The 18,706-nt window shown below is 43.1% G+C and overlaps 1 protein-coding gene across 2 annotated transcripts in view; it reads left to right on the forward strand.

Moving 5' to 3' along the window:
* Positions 1-18,706, forward strand: part of CFAP36 (cilia and flagella associated protein 36) — a 101,262-nt gene that overhangs the window by 21,559 nt on the left and 60,997 nt on the right. The window contains exons 3-5 of one of the 2 annotated variants that reach the window (XM_084624217.1): positions 2,355-2,456; positions 6,235-6,367; positions 9,822-9,909. In XM_084624217.1, coding sequence (XP_084480343.1) covers positions 2,355-2,456; positions 6,235-6,367; positions 9,822-9,909 — 323 coding nt within the window. The remainder of the gene's footprint in view (positions 1-2,354; positions 2,457-6,234; positions 6,368-9,821; positions 9,910-18,706) is intronic. The other variant, XM_084624218.1, reaches the window with a different exon arrangement.

The following is an 18,706-nucleotide window of genomic DNA, read 5'->3' on the forward strand; positions in this document are numbered from 1 at the left end:
TTTATGGCCTGGGAGTGTATTCCATTCTTCCCACCTCAGCAGAAATTCCATGCTCAAAGCCCATTGTTTCAGTCTTGAAATAGGGACCAGGATTTGGCAGTGTATTAGAAGTTGGCCTATATTTTACTGCCTTCTTGAACCCTGTTCAGGTTATTCTTCTTCAACTACACAGTGTGGTAGTGTCATGTTGATGTCCATTTTTAAGGTCCATTTAATTTTATCCAAGATCTTTTTCTTGAATTTAGCCATTGTGGGGCATGCCCCAAACACACATACATAGAAATCATGATGTAACTGTGTATTCAAATGGTATCAATTCAGATTGTATTCCTTAAGTCCCAGACTTTGAAGTTTCTCCAGAATCCAAACAAAGCATAATGAATAAACATAAAATATATTAGTTTTAGGCATACATTTAAATTATTGTCTTGTAATTTGTTTGGACATTTATATATTTATTTTTTCTTCCAATTTAAAATAAATAAAAATTGTCCATACACAGACCCTGAATGTCCTGTCAGTTGTTTAAAATTAGAAAACCCTAATGCAATACAGTCAATCCTCCCCTTTTACCAATCAACAACACAGTCAAATACTAACATGCCCATGCACTGGTCTGTACCTTAATCCCTCTTTGTCTCTTCAGAGGTGAGCTAAAACAAATGGGCCCTACAACATGCCTTGAAAGTTCTTTAGCCTATACTATTTTGGACAAGGGGTAGGGGGCTTTCTCAAGTCATGAGCCCTTATGCAGAACACTGAGCTAAATCCTCGTCTTATTATATGCGGGTGAAAGGCTAGCGTCAGTGCTTCCACTAATTGCAAATGAGGCAGTGTCAAAAGTAAGTTGATTCCAGGCCACTTAGGTCTTTATATGTAAGTACAAACCTTAAAAACTAATCTATTTATGAGCAGGGGGTTGGACTAGATGACCTCCTGAGGTCCCTTCCAACCCTGATGTTCTATGATTCTGTGATTCTATTTCATTTATACTTCTCCATATCCTTGTTCTGTATCACATTTTAGATTCAAATATTGTTCTTATCAAGAAACTTTGATACAAAACTGTATCTTTTTTAATGTGTTACCACATTTTCTTCAATTACACTGACTTAGTCTCTAGCTAAAATACTCCTTGCATTCATCGACTTGAGAGTTTGGTATCCACTATTTAGTCAAGATAACAATCAGAATCATGGCTGGAATCTGTGATGTATGCCTTCTATTTTGTTCAACAGCTCTGGTAAAGTCTTCTAATTAACTCACTAATATGAGCATTGAAAACTACTGTGGATTTCTGGAGGGTACTACATACCAGCACGTTTCTGAGATTTTCACTATAACTAATTTTCTTAATAATATTGCAATGACTTTCAAATGAATCAAGATACTGTAAAAAAATAAAAATCACAACAGTAAAATAACGTAATGACAATTAGAATCATAGAATATCAGGGTTGGAAGGGACCTCAGAAGGTCATCTAGTCCAACCCCCTGCTCAAAGCAGGACGAATCCCCAACTAAATCATCACAGACAGGGCTTTGTCAAGCCTGACCTTAAAAACTTCTAAGGAAGGAGATTCCACCACCTCCCTAGGTAACCCATTCCAGTGTTTCACCACCCTCCCAGTGAAAAAGTTTTTTCTAATATCCAACGTAAACCTCCCCCACTGCAACTTGAGACCATTACTCCTTGTTCTGTCATCTGCTACCACTAGAACAGTCTAGATCCATCCTCTTTGGAACCCCCTTTCAGGTAGTTGAAAGCAGCTATCAAATCCCCCCTCATTCTTCTCTTCCGCAGACTAAACAATCCCAGTTCCTTCAGCCTCTCCTCATAAGTTATGTGCTCCAGCCCCCTAATAATTTTTGTTGCCCTCTGCTGGACGTTTTTCAGTTTTTCCACATCCTTCTTGTAGTGTGGGGCCCAAAACTGGACACAGTACTCCAGATGAGGTCTCACCAATGTCGAATAGAGGGGAACGATCACGTCCCTCCATCTGCTGGCAACGCCTCTATTTATACATCCCAAAATGCCATTGGCCTTCTTGGGAACAAGGGCACACTGTTGACTCATATCCAGCTTCTCGTCCACTGTAACCCCTAGGTCTTTTCTGCAGAACTGCTGCCTAGCCATTCGGTCCCTAGTCTGTAGCGGTGCATGGGATTCTTCCGTCCTAAGTGCAGGACTCTGCACTTGTCCTTCTTGAACCTCATCAGATTTCTTTTGGCCCAGTTCTCTAGTTTGTCTAGTATTAGTATGGTTTGACAGGTGAGTTTAAAAGTTTGGTGACTTATATATCTGTGTGTTGGTGTAAAAATTAGTAGAAGGTAAGACTCATAATTTTTTGTAGGTTGAAAAACTGCTAGAAGGTTATCTTAAGGAAGTTGGAATTAATGAAGAGAACTTTAAAGAAGCGTGTTCATCTCCTCTTGCAAAGTCACAAACGTCACAGGTATATTTTCCTTTGTTATGCTGTTATAGTCCACAGTAATGGCTGTATTTTAATTGATAATCTGTAAATTTTCTATTTCCAGTAATATAGCATTACAGGTATGAAATTTTGAAGTCCTTTTTTGCACAAATTTTTTTAATTTTCTAAAATTGGATAATAAATTTACCTATCTGCATTTCAGGTATGAATTGTGGCTAGCAAACTACTTCTACAGTTTTTATTTAGATCAATGGTGTCACTTGAAGGTCATATATTTGTATGTGGCATGAAAAACTTTTTATCAAAATTTGTTTCCTGTGTTTTTGTATTTTTTTAAATTAAATTTTAAGTTGTATTAACTACACAATACAAGTGAATTAAAGTTAACTATGAAAGGAGTCCAGGAAAGCTGGCTGTATTTTAAAGAAGCCTTATTGAAGGTGCAGGAACAAACCATCCCAATGTACAGAAAGAATAGCAAATATGGCAGGTGACCAGCTTGGCTTAACAGAGAAATCTTCGTTGAGTTTAAACACAAAAAGGAAGCTTACAAGAAGTGGAAACTTGGACAGATGACCAAGGAGGAGTATAAAGATATTGCTCAAGCATGCAGGGGTGTAATCAGGAAGACCAAAACACAACTGGAGTTGCAGCTAGCAAGAGATGTGAAGGGTAACAAGAAGGGTTTCTACAGGTATGTTAGCAACAAGAAAAAGGTCAGGGAAAGTGTGGGACCCTTTCTGAATGGGGGAGGCCACCTAGTGACAGATGATGTGGAAAAAGCTGAAGTACTTTTCAGTACTTCAGATTGGTCCTGCTTTGAGCAGGGGTTTGGACTAGGTGACCTCTTGAGGTCTCTTCAAACCCTAATATTCTATGATTCTATGAAAGGGAAACGAACAAGGACAGTGTGATCCTAATCAATCAGTTTTCTTAAATTTGTTTACAAAATAAGCTACAAAGGAAGATTGACGTGAGCCACAATTCTTGTAATCACTGAAGCTTCAATATAAATATAAAAACATCCAGGTTTTAGAAAAGTTTTGGAATGGATAGCTGGCCAGTTTCTGCCCACAGGATTTTTCATTTGGAGAAAGATTAGCAATCACTCTTGTTGGTTGCTAATTATCTTGGACACAGCGTAGTCCTTCAGGGTTATTTTACGGAGCTGCAAAATCAGATTCTGTGAAAGCTCACCAAATTGTAGCACTTAAGTTAAACTGTAGTGTGGAGGAGCAAATGTTAGACATCTTATTCCTTTTAGCAATCATACCATGATGTGTTGGCTGTCGTTAGAAAGAGGGGGGCAGGGGATATATTCCAGGTATTTTCCTTTATTATAAAAAAGAAAAAAAAAGGAAGAAGAAGAAAGCTAGTGATTATTTATGGCCTTTCCAGAATCTAGAGTCTAGTCTACATTAGAGAAATTTAAGTGTTAGTTCTTTTGCAAGCACCTTCAGTGCTTGCAATATACCTTTTAACCACACACAAAAGTTGCTACAGAGTAAGTCACACCACCACTGCATCATGCATCACGTGCTTCTCCACCATTACAGTCATGGCATGGCACTCAGCCAAGTGTAGTCTGTGTTTCCGATGGAATTCATAAAATCATAGAATATCAGGGTTGGAAGGGACCTCAGGAGGTCATCTAGTCCAACCCCCAGCTCAAAGCAGGACCAATCCCCAATTAAATCATCCCAGCCAGGGCTTTGTCAAGCCTGACCTTAAAAACTTCTAAGGAAGGAGATTCTACAATCCTCCTACCTACCTTTCAGTAGCAGCGCTAATGACTCAAAGCTCTGTCACCAGCCAAGAAGGAATGGGCATATGGGCTCCGTGTGTTGCCTTCATACCACTCTCCTGTGAGCTTGGGGGAAAAAAAATACTGAAGATAAAATCTTGGTCCCACTAAAGTTACAGGGAGTTTTGTCGTTGACTTCAGTGTGGCCAGGATTTCATCATGAGAATGGAATCCAATTCCCATAAAATGCAGAGCACTATCATAGGCCACTAGACCAACCAGCTTTTAATTTTTATTATTCCTTTTGTCATCCTTAAATATTTTTGTCATGTCTAGAAGAGTTGGATATAACTATTTAAAATATTGATACGTTTGACAGAATTACAGTCTCATTAGGTTCACAATACATATAATAATGTTCAATTAAAAATAATTAAATATATTAGGCTCTGATATTGCAATGAACTATACATGGGTTACCTTGACATTCATACAGAGTCCCATTGTCTACACTGGGATTCTGTGCTGGTGTAGAGGTCCACCTGCAATGGAATTCATTGAAGTACTGGGGCCTCAATGTTGAATTAAGTCATTTAATATATATTTTATACTTCTGGGGGAATTCTGCACTTCTGCACATGCACATAATTAATGAGCGCCACAGATTTCTAATTTTCTGCACAAAAAAAGTTTCTGCCAAAATGTTGCTGCAGTTCTGCCTTTTGCCCACCAGAGGGCATTGTGGCAAGAGAACAAAGCTGTCAGCTCACAGCCAACTGAGGAAGAGAAAGCCTGCTGCCTTCACAGCGCCTGTCGGGCCAGGTCAGGAGACAGGGGTTATGGGGAGACAGACAGTGTGGGGTGCTGGGTGGGGGGGTCAGACAGGGGCTCATAAGGGCTAGTGGGGGAGGACAGACCGGGGCAGGGGCTGAATGGGAGTGGAGGCATAGGGCCACCGGGGGAGAGAGGTGCGGAGACACATGGCGGGAGTGGTTGCAGAGCTACACAGGGACAGGGGTTGGCTGGTTGAGGGCATAGAGACACATGGGGATGGGGGAAAGGATACAGGGAGACATAGGGACAGGGGATCGGCTGGGTGAGGGCACAGAGACATATGGTGATGGGGGAGAGGGTGCAGAGCTACATAGGGACAGGGGAGTGGCTGGGTGAGGGCACAGACACACATGGGGACGGGGCAGATGTGCCTGATTGAATTTGAGAGGCTAGGAGTCAGCCAGGGTCTGCATGGGGGAAGCTCCTTAACAATCCCTCCCCGCGCCCCAAAAAAACCTGTTTCATACTTTTCCCACCCATGCCTAACAACCCTCCAAGTTCACACCCAGGCTCCTTCCCAGCAATTTACTTCCCTCTCCCTCAGCTCCTCTGTTACCCCTGACTCTCCCAAGCCTTTGCACTACTTCTGAGGGGTGCGGGAAATACGGTTCTGTATTGTAGTTTAAATGAATTATTACTCAGAGTTCTGTATTAATAAGCCTAATAAGAAATCTATTTGTCAAAAAACATTTCCTGAATCTTTTTTTTTTGTTGTCTGTATTGTTACAAACATTCTTGCTGACAGGTGTTTTGGAATAAATGACCAAAAATAATTGAAACTGGTGTGATTATATTATGTTATTTTAAAAAATAAAATATGCAGAATTTTGCAAAATTTTAAAATATTGTGCATAGAATTTTTAATTTTTTGCTGCAGAATTTTTAATTTTTTGCTGCAGAATTCCACCAACAGTAATTTTACTATATCGTAGTTTATAAACTGCATTTAAAAAACAGAAAATCAGATATGGCAGTGATGGATTTTAAAAAGAATAAGCTATTTGTTTTCCATGCTTATGCATCCTTGGATAGTTGCCTATTGTTTCCAGCGTTCTTGGCATTGTGTCAGCAATAGCTGTTTATTTCAGGGCATAAAAAAAAATTCTAAGTAGACACAACATATAAATGTTGTCTTGCTGTGATAATACAGAGCTTTTCGTGTTTGAGCTATTCTGAAATTATCAGTTTTTGATTTCTATAAGATTTTTAATTAATTTACAGATTTTTTCCCCCCCAAAGGCCATTTTGCAACCAGTGTTGGCAGCAGAAGATTTTAGATTATTTAAAGAAATGATGGTACAGAAAAACATTGAAATGCAGTTGCAAGCCATTAGAATCATTCAAGAAAGAAATGGTAAGAAATAATAAATGAGAAATTTCAGTTCTCAGTGCATCTTTTCAGCTGTTTTGTGGATAACTCTATGGTCTACCCATCCATAAATACTTAAGGTCACATCCTGGCCCAAGTGAATTCAATGGCAAAACTTCCATTGATTTCAGTGGGGCCAGGATTTCACCCTGAGTCTACAACTGGTTCTGTCAGCCACAACTAATTGTATTCCTTTTAAAATGTAACTAAAACTTTATCTGAAAGCCTATTAGATTATTTCCATGAAACTTGGATTCAAATTTCAGTTTAAGGATTGTATGATTTAAATGGTGGTATTACAAAAATAACTATAGTTCGGCACTATGTAGTTGTGATCCAAAGTGCAGCAGCTCTCAAGTTGCTGGCTTCTCAGCTCAGTGGAGGACAAGGACTAATGGATGTTCATAGCAACTGATCCGTTTGACACCTAACCTTACCATTGCCCCAAACCTCTACGTATAGCTGGACAAGGAGCTGTATTCTACACTGCGTAGGGTGTGCACACTCAAATCTTCTCACCAGCCCCACTCTGTACCCAGAGGAACCATACCAATTTATTGGTGTCCTAGGCCCTCAGTATGGGGGAATATTTACCTCATTCTGTATAGCAGTTTTGAATATAATGGCTGTACAGTAAGTTTGATGTGTACTTCCATTACTACTCTCTCATTTTCAGGTGCTGCATCTCAAACTGTAGGAGTTAAATATGAGAGTTATTACTTAGTCACTCTATTCATATCTATGACTTGTAATGACTGCATACATATATATGTGCAGTAATTTCAGCATGCTATTGTCTGGAGATTTCGACTCTTGTATTTCATACAGTAAGCTTGAAACTTGCTAAATCTAGAGGTTTTGCAATTTTCCTCTTCCTTTTTGGTCTGTACAACAAAAGTGTGTGTGTGTGTAAATGAAGTATATAGTTGTTACAAGTAATAATCTAATGGACATGACTGGGATGTGGGCTCCGACCATTAGACCCAATTGCCAAGGGGGTAGCCAAGCCTGGAGGTTAGAGTGGAGTCAAGGATGAGGACCACGGGACACCCAGGGGTGTAGTCAAGAGCAGAGCTAAGGGTCAGAGCCAGGGACTAGAAGCTGAGTGCCCAAGCCAATGGGTAGGCTGGACACATGCTCAGTTTGGACACATTGTTTCTGTAAGCTGTTTCCTTTTAAAAACCAGCATAAAGGGGCCATGGTGAAACCCAGAATTGGGGCCACAAAGAAGGAAAAATACCTACAATTTTCTTTTTGAATAATAACAGACTCAAACACATATATAATATACAAGAACATGCACATATATAAAATATACAAGAAATTCCATTAAAACAACATTAAGGTTGCAAAGTCAAGCACTTAAAAGCTGGGAAATGCCAGAATTAAGGTCTGCACAACCTTAATTTGGCCTCCTTCTGGGTATGCATTATGATAGTCTTTATGTGATCACAAGCTGTTTTTTCCACTGGACCCTTTCCTCACTCAGTGCACAGGGTGGAAGGAGCTCACTGAATAGGTAGCTATTAAACATTTATTTTTATCATTATTCATTGTGTGGCCCCATGCCATATTTACTGCACATCATTCAAACTATGTACTGAATACAGAGTTACTAATTTCCTCATGGGCTGTTTTATTCCACTCATCAACATAATATCTGAGTACCTTTTAGATGAGGGAAAATTACTTACAGTAACTCCTCACTTAATGTCATCCCGGTTAACGTTGTTTTGTTGTTATGTTGCTGATCAATTAGAGAACATGATCGTTTAATGCTCCTTGATAACATTGTTTGGCAGCCACCTACTTTGTCCACTGCTTGCAGAAAGAGCCATCATCTCCCCTAAGTTCCCTGTGCGGCAGCCACCCAGCAGGCTAGCTGGGCAGTTCAGCTGTCCCTCCCCCAACTGCCATGTGCTGCTTCTGCCCTCTGCCTGGGAGCTGCTCCTGGGAGCCTCCTGCTTGCTGTGCGGGGAGGTGGAGGGAAAGATGGGTGCTAATGTCAGGTTGTCCCCCTCCCCCCCCCCGCCCTCCGCTCCTGTACCTCATCTCCACAGAGCAGGGGGGGACACAACGGCTCAGGAAGGAGGGAGCTTGCTGGCAGCAGCTGCTGTCTCAACTTGCTGATCTACTTAAAAAGTCAGTGTACTTAAAGGGGCAATGCGTGTCTGTCTCTTTCTCTCACACGGTGTGTGTCTCTGTCTCTCTCACTCACACACAAGTCTGGTCTACACTGGGGGGGAGATCGATCTAAATTATGCAACTTCAGCTACGTGAATAACTTAGATCTATTCCCCCCCCAGTGAATAATGTAGCTGAAGTCGACATACTTAGATCTACTTGCCACAGTGTCTTCACTGTGGTAGGTCGACTGCTGACGTTCCCCTGTCAAGTCCGCGTGTGCCTCACGCTCCAGTGGAGTACTGGAGTTGATGGGAGAGGGCTTGGCGACTGATTTATCTCGTCTTCACTTCTCTGTCTCTCTCTCACACACACACCATGTGTGTCTGTCTCTCTCTGCCATGCTGTGTCTCCTCCCTCCATTCATGCTGCCTTGTAGAGTGTGAGGCTACATTAACAACAATGTGTTAACCCATGAGGGCTCAGCCGTGTGCTAGTTCATCATTTAGCAGCAAGGTATTCCCTGGGAAATATCCCACCCTCTTTCACCCTGACTCCACCACCTCAACCAAGCTTCACAATCATCATTGCTGTGTACATTATTAAATTGTTTGTTTAAAACTTATACTGTGTGTGTGTGTGTGTGTGTGTGTAGTCTTTTGTGTGGTAAAAAAAAATTCCCTGGAACCTACCCTCCTCCCCCTATTTACATTAATTCTTATGGGGAAATTGGATTCGCTTAACATTGTTTCGCTTAAAGTAGCATTTTTCAGGAACATAACTACAACGTTAAGCAAGGAGTTACTGTACCTGTAATTGTGCTTCTCTCAAGATCTTTCTGATATGATTCCCATTCATCCACCAATCTTCTTCCTTCAGAGTTTGGGGTTTGGTCTTTTTGTGCTGGTTTTTTTTTCTACTGTAATAGTTCTTAGTCTGTGAGAAAATTTTTCACTTGGATAGGCTTGTCACTTGGGAGCTTCGGAACTGGTTGGAATGGTTGTTGAGGCAGCAGTATTTATAGCCTGTGGGAAATGGCACAGAATAATGGAGAGCCTGGCTCATCCTCTACCAGCTACATCTGTCCTTGGGGACCAGTCCTTTAGAGCTTTGAGAGTTCTGCCAATCTCATACTGGGAAGTTAATACCCAAAAGTTTAGAATCTTTTTGGAAACATATCTTCTGAGATGCAGAATTACAGTTAAGTGATATCCCCCTACTGTTCTCTCTCTGGTTGAAGAATGCATGCAAAGTGGAGTAAGAATCCATTTTATTTAGAGCAATACATGCATTTTTGCTGTGTTTTTTTTTATAGGTGTGCTACCTGACTGTTTGACAGATGGTTCTGATGTGTTCACTGAAATTGAACAACAAGAAATGAAAATACTCAGAGAGGTTCTTAGGTAACAAGAAGTGGTCTCCTACTTAATATTGATGGAAGTAGATATACATGGATATTCTGCTGCATTTTACTTGGGTGTTTCCTTCATTTTCTAGGTGGCATAAATATTCTTCTTCAACATGTGTCAGTGTGGATCCTACTATAAGTGTACATGTGTGCAAGCTTGGAATCTTTTGTACAACCATGTCCAGCATGCCTCCTTGTGCTCCCATAAATAGGCATACAGGGCAAAGTGTCCCCAATCCTCCCTTATTTCCTGTTTACCACCTCTGGCAGTGAGAGACAACCTGGACTGTATCTGACCTGCTTCTGAATTTCAGAACTCTTCTCCAGTGAAGAAACTCTTCTTCCCTTTGTTTTATTAGTTTCTTCATTTGATTTTTTGTTGTGTGTTTCCATTCCAAAAAAGAAAGAAGAAAGCAGTTAGGCAAGACAGAAGAGAGATTTCCCCCTCCATACAGCTGGGTGAGATGCTTTGCGCCCGCCACTGGCTAAGGTGGAATCAAAGTCCACTGAATTTAAGCCTTGTTCTTCCTGCTATTAGGTTATACCCATCATCAATGAACACAGCAGATGTCTGTTCTGTCTTGGGGAAGCACACATCCCCAACAAGTGTGACTGCTGCTCCTTTTCATCCTATACCCTGAAATCTTGAGATGTGAATTTCAAACTGTACCTCTTGGAGCAATTCATGAAGGTAGCTTTAGATCCAGGAGTGGAGACATCCTTCATACAGGAACCAAGGAGATTGTCTTTGGTGAGTACCCTGGCTACTGGGCACCTGTCATAAGTATAAAGGGAAGGGTAAACACCTTTAAATCCCTCCTGGCCAGAGGAAAACCTCTTTCACCTGTAAAGGGTTAAGAAACTAAGACAATCTCGCTGGCACCTGACCGAAATGACCAATGAGGAGACAAGATACTTTCAAAGCTCGGGGGGGGGGGGGGAACACTGTCTGTGTTGCTTTTGCCGGGACCAGAGCAGGAATGCAGGTCAGAACTCCTGTAAAAAGTCAGTAAGCAATCTAGTTAGATATACATTAGATTCTGTTTAGTTTAAATGGCTGATAAAATAAGTTATGCTGAATGGAATGTATATTCCTGTTTTTGTGTCTTTTTGTAACTTAAGGTTTTGCCTAGAGGGATTCTCTATGTTTTGAATCTGATTACCCTGTAAGGTATTTACCATCCTGATTTTACAGAGGTGATTCTTTTACTTTTTCTTTAATTAAAATTCTTCTTTTAAGAACCTGATTGTTTTTTTTCATTGTTCTTAAGATCCAAGGGTTTGGGTCTGTGTTCACCTATGCAAATTAGTGAGGATTTTTATCAAGCCTTCCCAAGGAAAGGGGATGTAGGGCTTGGGGGGATTTTAGGGGGAAAGAAGTTTCCAAGTGGGCTCTTTCCCTGTTATATTTGTTAGACGCTTGGTGGTGGCAGCAATAAAGTCCAGGGACAAAAGGTAAAATAGTTTGTACGTTGGGGAAGTTTTAACCTAAGCTGGTAAAAATAAGCTTAGGGGGTCTTTCATGCGGATCCCCACATCTGTACCCTAGAGTTCAGAGTGGGGAAGGAACCTTGACAGCACCACATCCATGGTTCTAGCAAGGAAGGGAAAATAAAAAGGTGCCCAAACCATCAGCATTGGCACTCCCCAAACTGACCACATCTAGCTTGGCACCAAAGGCCTTGGTGTGGACTGTGTCGGCTTGGACTGTTTCAGCACCAACTCCAAGATAAAGAAACCCAGCTTCACCCTCTGCAGTGAAAAGGTTCCCCCCTGTCAAATTCAAATGCAGCTCTGAGCAGATAAAATATCTGTCCCTCAGAGAGGACTCTAGACCAGGAAAGAAGCCCTCAAAATAATAAGCATCAATGAAATACAGTGCCAGGAGATTGGCAGTGACTAAGCACATGGGTGGTAGGCCCACTGGTATCGACTTCCACATTGAGATCTCTGGCACTGGCCCCAGAGCCAGAACCATTCCTGGTCCCAAGATATGTCTTTGACCAGCCCCCCTTGCTGCTCTTCTCAGTACTGAACACAACACACACATCAGCCCTGGAACCGCTACCATCAGAGCTGGAACCACATGCATTGGCAGTACCATCCCTAGATAGTTACCTCTCCTCCTCATGAAGGGGCCATTCCTTCTTCCCTTACTTGAGTAGGGTACCAGTGCCTGAAAGATAAGATTGAAAATACCAGCAAAGGTACCCTGAAGGTATGTAGTACCGAGTTTCAGTGCAGAACCGGCAACCAATGGGCCCTCCTTGGTCAGGCCAGTACCAATATAACCCACCACCAAAGTTGTGCTGGCTGTACTGGGGTCTGTCCTCTCAGATTTTGGAATGGGATCTCTTCTAATGTCTTGGCAAAGAGGAGATCTTCACCACTATTGGCATCTCTGGCACGAGTACCCTCACTAGAACTGGAGGGATATCCAAGGGTGGAAGAACTAGCAAGAGACACACTCCAACTGTCCTCCCCACTGAAGAGATCTTCCTTGTCCTGAGATGAAGCAGTCACTGTGGCCCCAACACTGACCATCAGTGACTTCAGGGCATTTCAGAAGGTATCATCGAGGATAGTGGATACAAGGGACTTTGAAACAAAGGTGATTCAAGTTGTTTGACATCCTTAGTGCCTTCAAGAATTGCTCTCCTCATCAATGAGAGAACCCAAAATACAGCAAAGTGTGGGTGGCACACCCTGGCCTTGCTTCCCTTGACTTCAGAGCAGGTGAAAAAACAGTAACAGGGTCCACCCAAAGGCTTTGAGTGATTCTACACACATTCAACACCAGGTTTGCTCATTGTCTCCATCATTCAGGAGAAAAGCAGATCAAACAAAGAAACTCCCAAAGACAAGGACCCCAAGAAGCTGGACATTTTCAGCCTAAAGGCCTACTGCTCAGCACATCCCACCAGTTTCACATCATGATCTATCATGTACTGTTCACGAAATACAACTTCCTGATGTGGGAGAGGGTGATCCCCTTCCTGTCTTGACTCCCACAAGATGGCAGGGAGGACCTGAACAACATAATCAAAGAGGACCAAATGGTAGCTAGAACTGCGCTACCAGGGGCAGTACTTGAATCTGATACAGTCATTCATTTGATGGCCACGGCACTCACCATGCGCTGTGCCTTCTGGCTTTAGGTGTCCGGGATACCAAGAGAAGTCCAAGCCATAACTGGGGACTTACCCATTGAAGGTATGGATCTATTTAGTACAAGAACAGATGAAGTGTGACATTCCCTCAGAGATTCCAAGGCAGCTCTCAGACCCCTGGGCATTTACACTCTGGGACCGTATCATGAACCTTTCTACCCCCGAGGCAGAGAATGCTATTGTTCTGTCACAGTCGCCAGCCCAAGTATTCACCTAGAAAGCAACACTGATACTTGTGGAATTGCCTGTTGTTTTCCTCCTCCATCTTGCACCAGCCTCCCTTCCAGGGACAGCAGGTTTGATTAAATGGTCAAGAGCCATACCAAGACCACTCCACAGCTTATACTTGAAAACTGCCTCACTTGAAAATTACTCACTGCTGCACCATTCAGTTGACTTCCTCACTCCCTACTTGCCTCTCTTCCCTATCCCTTTTCAGGAGCCCTTCTCATGAAAGCCTTTTACAAACAGAAGGGGCTTTGTTGCTAGAGCTGGTTGAAATTCAGAATTTCTGCTTTACAGGAAATTTTGACATTTTGAAATTTGATTTCAGTCTAAATAGGACTAAAACCAAATTTTGTAAAAATTTCTTATGAACCAGGGGTTTTGACATTTTTCATTTTGGAAACACAGCAAGATAGTGTTTGCAACAGGAAATTTGCTCTCTGATCCACAGCAGCTACTCAGTGAAATTGACACTCATACTGAATTGTCATTCATTCATGACCCTGTCACCATTGAGAACATTTGTCACAGATGAACCACTTGAACCACCTGCAAATTCAAGGGACCTTCACTTGAAAGATAGGAAACAATATATAAACAAATTAGAGTTCATCAAACTGGCATGCATGATATTAATCCTGGTCCTGCAAACCTTTGTGCAGATACTGACAGACAATATATCCACTATCCACCAAATAAACAAGCAAAGAGGAGCATGCTCTTCTGCCCTGTGCAAAGAAGCGATCATTTTAGGGGGCAGCGTAACTCCAGTGGCCCTACACATTCCAGGAAACAGCAATGGCCTGGCTGGCTTCCTAAACAGACAGTCCATCACCAGTCACAGGTGGTCACTACTGAAATCCATCGTTGACTTAGTATTTTGCTAATGGGACAATCTGCTGATTGTCCTGTTCACTACCTAGTACAATTCCAAGTGACTGAACTTCTGTTCCAGAGGAAGCATGACCCTTGGATCTTCACCAGACCTCTGACTTCTACAGTGGAACCAAATTCTCCTTCACGCTTTCCCACTGTTCCCTAGGATGATTGCCAAAGCAAGATGAGACGAGGTGAAACTCATTTTCATAGCCCCCTACTGGTTAAGGCAATTCTGACTGACCACCTATGGATGTCTGTATGACCAGAACACCTGATCTACTGTCTCAGGATTAGGGCCAGCTATTTCTCCCAGCCTCTAAAATGTGCAACTGACATCCTGAATGTTGGCTGACTGAGTGCCATGGAAAAGGACTGCTCTTCACTTGTTTGGGAGATCCTGGCTCAGGAGCAGGAAATTGTCTACAAGGAACATCCTCTTCTAAGTGGACTAGATTCTCTATGTGGGTGGCCCAATTTGGCCTGGAGTCTGGACCACTTGCTTCAGTTAAAGCATTCTGGATTTTCTTTCAGTTTGATCAGGTCCATCTGGTGGCAGTATTAGCATATCCACTAATACAGTTGCTGTCAATCTCATCTGATGGTATCCAAGGTCTTTTAAGGACTTTATGCATATTTACTAACGGATCAAGGACCCTGCTCCAGCATGGGATCTCAGTGCTATTCTTCTTTGGTTTATGGAGCCTGCCTTTGAGTCCGTCTCAGAGTGCTTCATCCACCATCTTATCTTCAGAATGGTATTCCTGGTCACCATCAGTGCAACAAGAAGGGTCAGCAACCTCCAAGTGCTCACGGTGGAACCCCTATGTACTTTGTTTCACAGAGAGAAAGTGGTTTTGAGATTTCATACAAAACTCCTCCACAAGATGGTTTTGGAATTCCATTTGTATCAATCAACTTGTGTGTACTTTTTTTTCCCCAAAAGCACATTCTGTGTAATGGGAGAAGAAGCTCCGCACCTTGGACAATTCCAGGGCTTTTTGATACTATACTGATAGGACGAAATCTTCAGAATGCCACCATGTCTATTTGTGGTTATAACTGGCCAGTCCAGAAGTCAAGACATTTCTTCTCAAGTACTTTCAAAGTGGATAATGCATTATATCTCAGTGTGCTACCAGCTGACTGATAGAATCATAGAACCACAAAGGTAGAAGGGACTGCAAGGGTCATCTGGTTTAACCCCCTGCAAAGATGTAGGATTTGTTGTGTCTAAACCATCTGAGACAGATGGCTATCCAGCCTCCTTTTGAAAACCTCCAGTGAAGAAGCTTCCACAACCTCCCGAGGCAGTTTGTTCCATTGCCCAGTTAAGAAGTTTTACCTGAGATTTAATTTAAATCTGCTATATTTTCTCTGTCTTTTTATGGCAGTGTTTCAAGTATTTGAAGACTGCTATCATGTCGTCCCTTAATTTCCTCTTACCCAAACTAAACATACCCAGTTCCTTCAGCCTTTGCTCACAAGACTTGCATTCTATTCTTCTGATCAGCTTTGTCGCTTGCCTTTGGATCCTTTCCAATTTCTCTACATCCTTTCTATACAGCGGTGACCAAAATTGGACACAATACTCCAGCTGAGACCTAACGAGTGCTGAGTAGAGCGGTACTGTCACCTACAGAATCATAGAACCCGACGATTAGAAGATACATCTTTCCTACTGTCAGGGTTCCTTCCCCACTCTGAACTTTAGAGTACAGATGTGGGGACCTGCATGAAAGACCCCCTAAGCTTATTCTTACCAGCTTAGGTTAAAAACTTCCCCAAGGTACAAACTTTGCCTTGTCCTTGAACCGTATGCTGCCACCACCAAGCGTTTCAAACAAAGAACAGGGAAAGAGACCACTTGGAGACGTCTTCCCCCAAAATATCCCCCCAAGCCCTACACCCCCTTTCCTGGGGAAGGCTTGATAAGAATCCTCACCAATTGGTACAGGTGAACAGAGACCCAAACCCTTGAATCTTAAGAACAATGAAAAGTCAATCAGGTTCTTAAAAGAAGAATTTTAATTAAAGAAAAGGTAAAAGAATCACCTCTGTAAAATCAGGATGGTAAATAACTTACAGGGTAATCAGATTCAAAACATAGAGAATCCCTCCAGGCAAAACCTTAAGTTACAAAAAGACACAAAAACAGGAATATACATTCCATCCAGCACAGCTTATTTTACCAGCCATTAAACAAAAGGAAATCTAACGCATGTTCTAGCTACATTACTTACTAACTTAACAGGAGTTGTAAGGCCGCATTCCTGATCTGTTTCCGGCAAAAGCATCACACAGACAGATCCTTTGTTCCTCCCCCTCCAGCTTTGAAAGTATCTTGTCCCCTCATTGGTCATTTTGGGTCAGTTGCCAGCGAGGGTACCTTAGTTTCTTAACCCTTTACAGGTGAAAGGGTTTTGCCTCTGGCCAGGAGGGATTTTATAGCACTGTATACAGAAAGGTGGTTACCCTTCCCTTTATATTTGACACCTGCCAACTATTAAAGCTCTTTCCACCAGAGATCAAGTGGCATCCACAGGCTTCCATAACATAAGAATATCCAAAATCTTTATAGCTGCTTGTGACAGGGTATACAGGCCCTACCCTGGAGATGAAGGGGTTAAGGCAGCACTCTTGGCAGTGGAAGCCACACCCCCTCATCCCTGCTGGGCATGCTCCAACTGCTGCTGCAGTATAAAAGGGAGCAGCCCAGCTCAGTCAGGGTTGTCAGCTGAGGAGGAAGGATGCATCTCATCAGCTCCAGCTAAGGAGCAGCAGGAATCCTGGACCACAGGAGCCAGAGGTGCCGAGCCTCAGACTGACACCCAAGCATTGGTGGATGCCCCAGGGAAGTTGCTGTTGCTGGGAGCAGTGCACCCTGTGGAGACCAGAGACACTGACACTCAGACCATGGATGACAGGAATCATAGCAAGTAGCCGGGGGGGTGGGGGGACTAGCCATTGTCTCCACAGGAGTCAGTGTGTTTCGGTCACACCCTGCCACTGACTCAGTGGTGAACCCACTCACCACGATCAGGGCCGTGGGCTTGGATGTGGTGAAGGCAGATGGGCCCACATCCCCCTGCCTTGGGTGGCAGTTCCCCCATCTGAGGCCAAGATGCCTGCATTTGTCGGCTGTCCACCAGAGCTGGGACAATAGACAGTTTGCCATCTACCCTGCCAGAGAGCTGATCTTCCTAGACTGATTATTGCTCTGTCCAGACTGCAGGCCAGGGCCCCCTCCCCATCCAAGCCATATTGAGTGGGCACTAGGTCACACAGCCCTGTGGCAAAGGGCAGCCACGTTGACTCCGGTCTTTGGGCCGCGCAGCTCTGAGGTTAAGGGCAGCCATATTAACTCTGGCCACTAGGCCACGCAGCTGAGAGGCTAAAGGCAGTCATAGTGAAATGATGGGGCATGAGTGCCCATTTCCCTACCTCAAAACATGACGCACTGGGCTTGGTTGCTAGATCAGATGCAAAGTTCAGGAGAGCTGAACTTCCATCTCTATTCGACTGATGCTGCTGACACTTCTGCCCACCTCCTGAGGAGGATACTGCTTGTTGGTCGCCTACAGTGGAATCCACACTGACACATACTCAATGAAAGAACAGTTATTTACGTACAATAATTATGGTTCTTCAAAATGTTTTACTCAGTATGGATCCGACTACCTGCCCTCCTTTCTCCTGTTTTTGAAGTCCTCCCCTATGATGGGCTTTGAGTTGCAAGGGAACTGAGGCGAGGCTGGGACCATGCTTTCCTTTATGCATTCATCCATGAGCATGAGGAGGCACAGGACACACGTGCGGCCCCACTAGACACTACTGTGCAAAGGATTTCAAGTTCAGGTGCATGTGCACCTACAGCAGGATCCACACTCACTACATCTCGAAAAATCACAGTTATTGCAGAATAAGTAACTGTTCTTCCTTGTTAAAGGCCTAATCATGAGAGGATGTAAATACTAGTTGCTAGTGGGGAAAAAAACCCATAGATGTGTCTAGAGGCTAAGGGTTGAATCCTCAGCTCTGGCTAATCTACTTTAACGGTACCAAATGGTATGCCACTTGAATATTCCTCCCTGTTCCCATCCCATCCCAGCCTCCTGAGCCAGGTGTCAGGGATGTTTTAACTTGCACTACCTAGTAATGGCATCTTCCAATGTCAAGGGATTGCCAGAATATAGGAGCACTCTTGTTATGCCCTCTTCTTCTGGGCAGTCCCTTAACAGTAGCCCAATGATTAGGACAATTCTCAGCTGCCTTGTTAGAGCGGGGTTATGGCTCCTTTGCATCGACAGAATATTGTGCTCCTCTGTGTCCATGTTTGGATGGGCTACTGCTCCCTTAGATGGGGTGAGTTCTGTTTTTGCACCATGCTTTCCTCTTTCCCACAACTTCTTATTGTAGCTCCTGTGCAGGGGCTCTTGCAGAGCTCCAGCTCAGTTGAGTTGGTATGGGAGAGCAGGTATGGCTCCTCTAGATCACACCCCCTCAAAAAAAAAAAAGTGG

Source organism: Lepidochelys olivacea (genome assembly GCF_965140295.1).
Source record: "Lepidochelys olivacea isolate rLepOli2 genome assembly, chromosome: 3".
Classification (NCBI taxonomy): domain Eukaryota; kingdom Metazoa; phylum Chordata; order Testudines; family Cheloniidae; genus Lepidochelys; species Lepidochelys olivacea.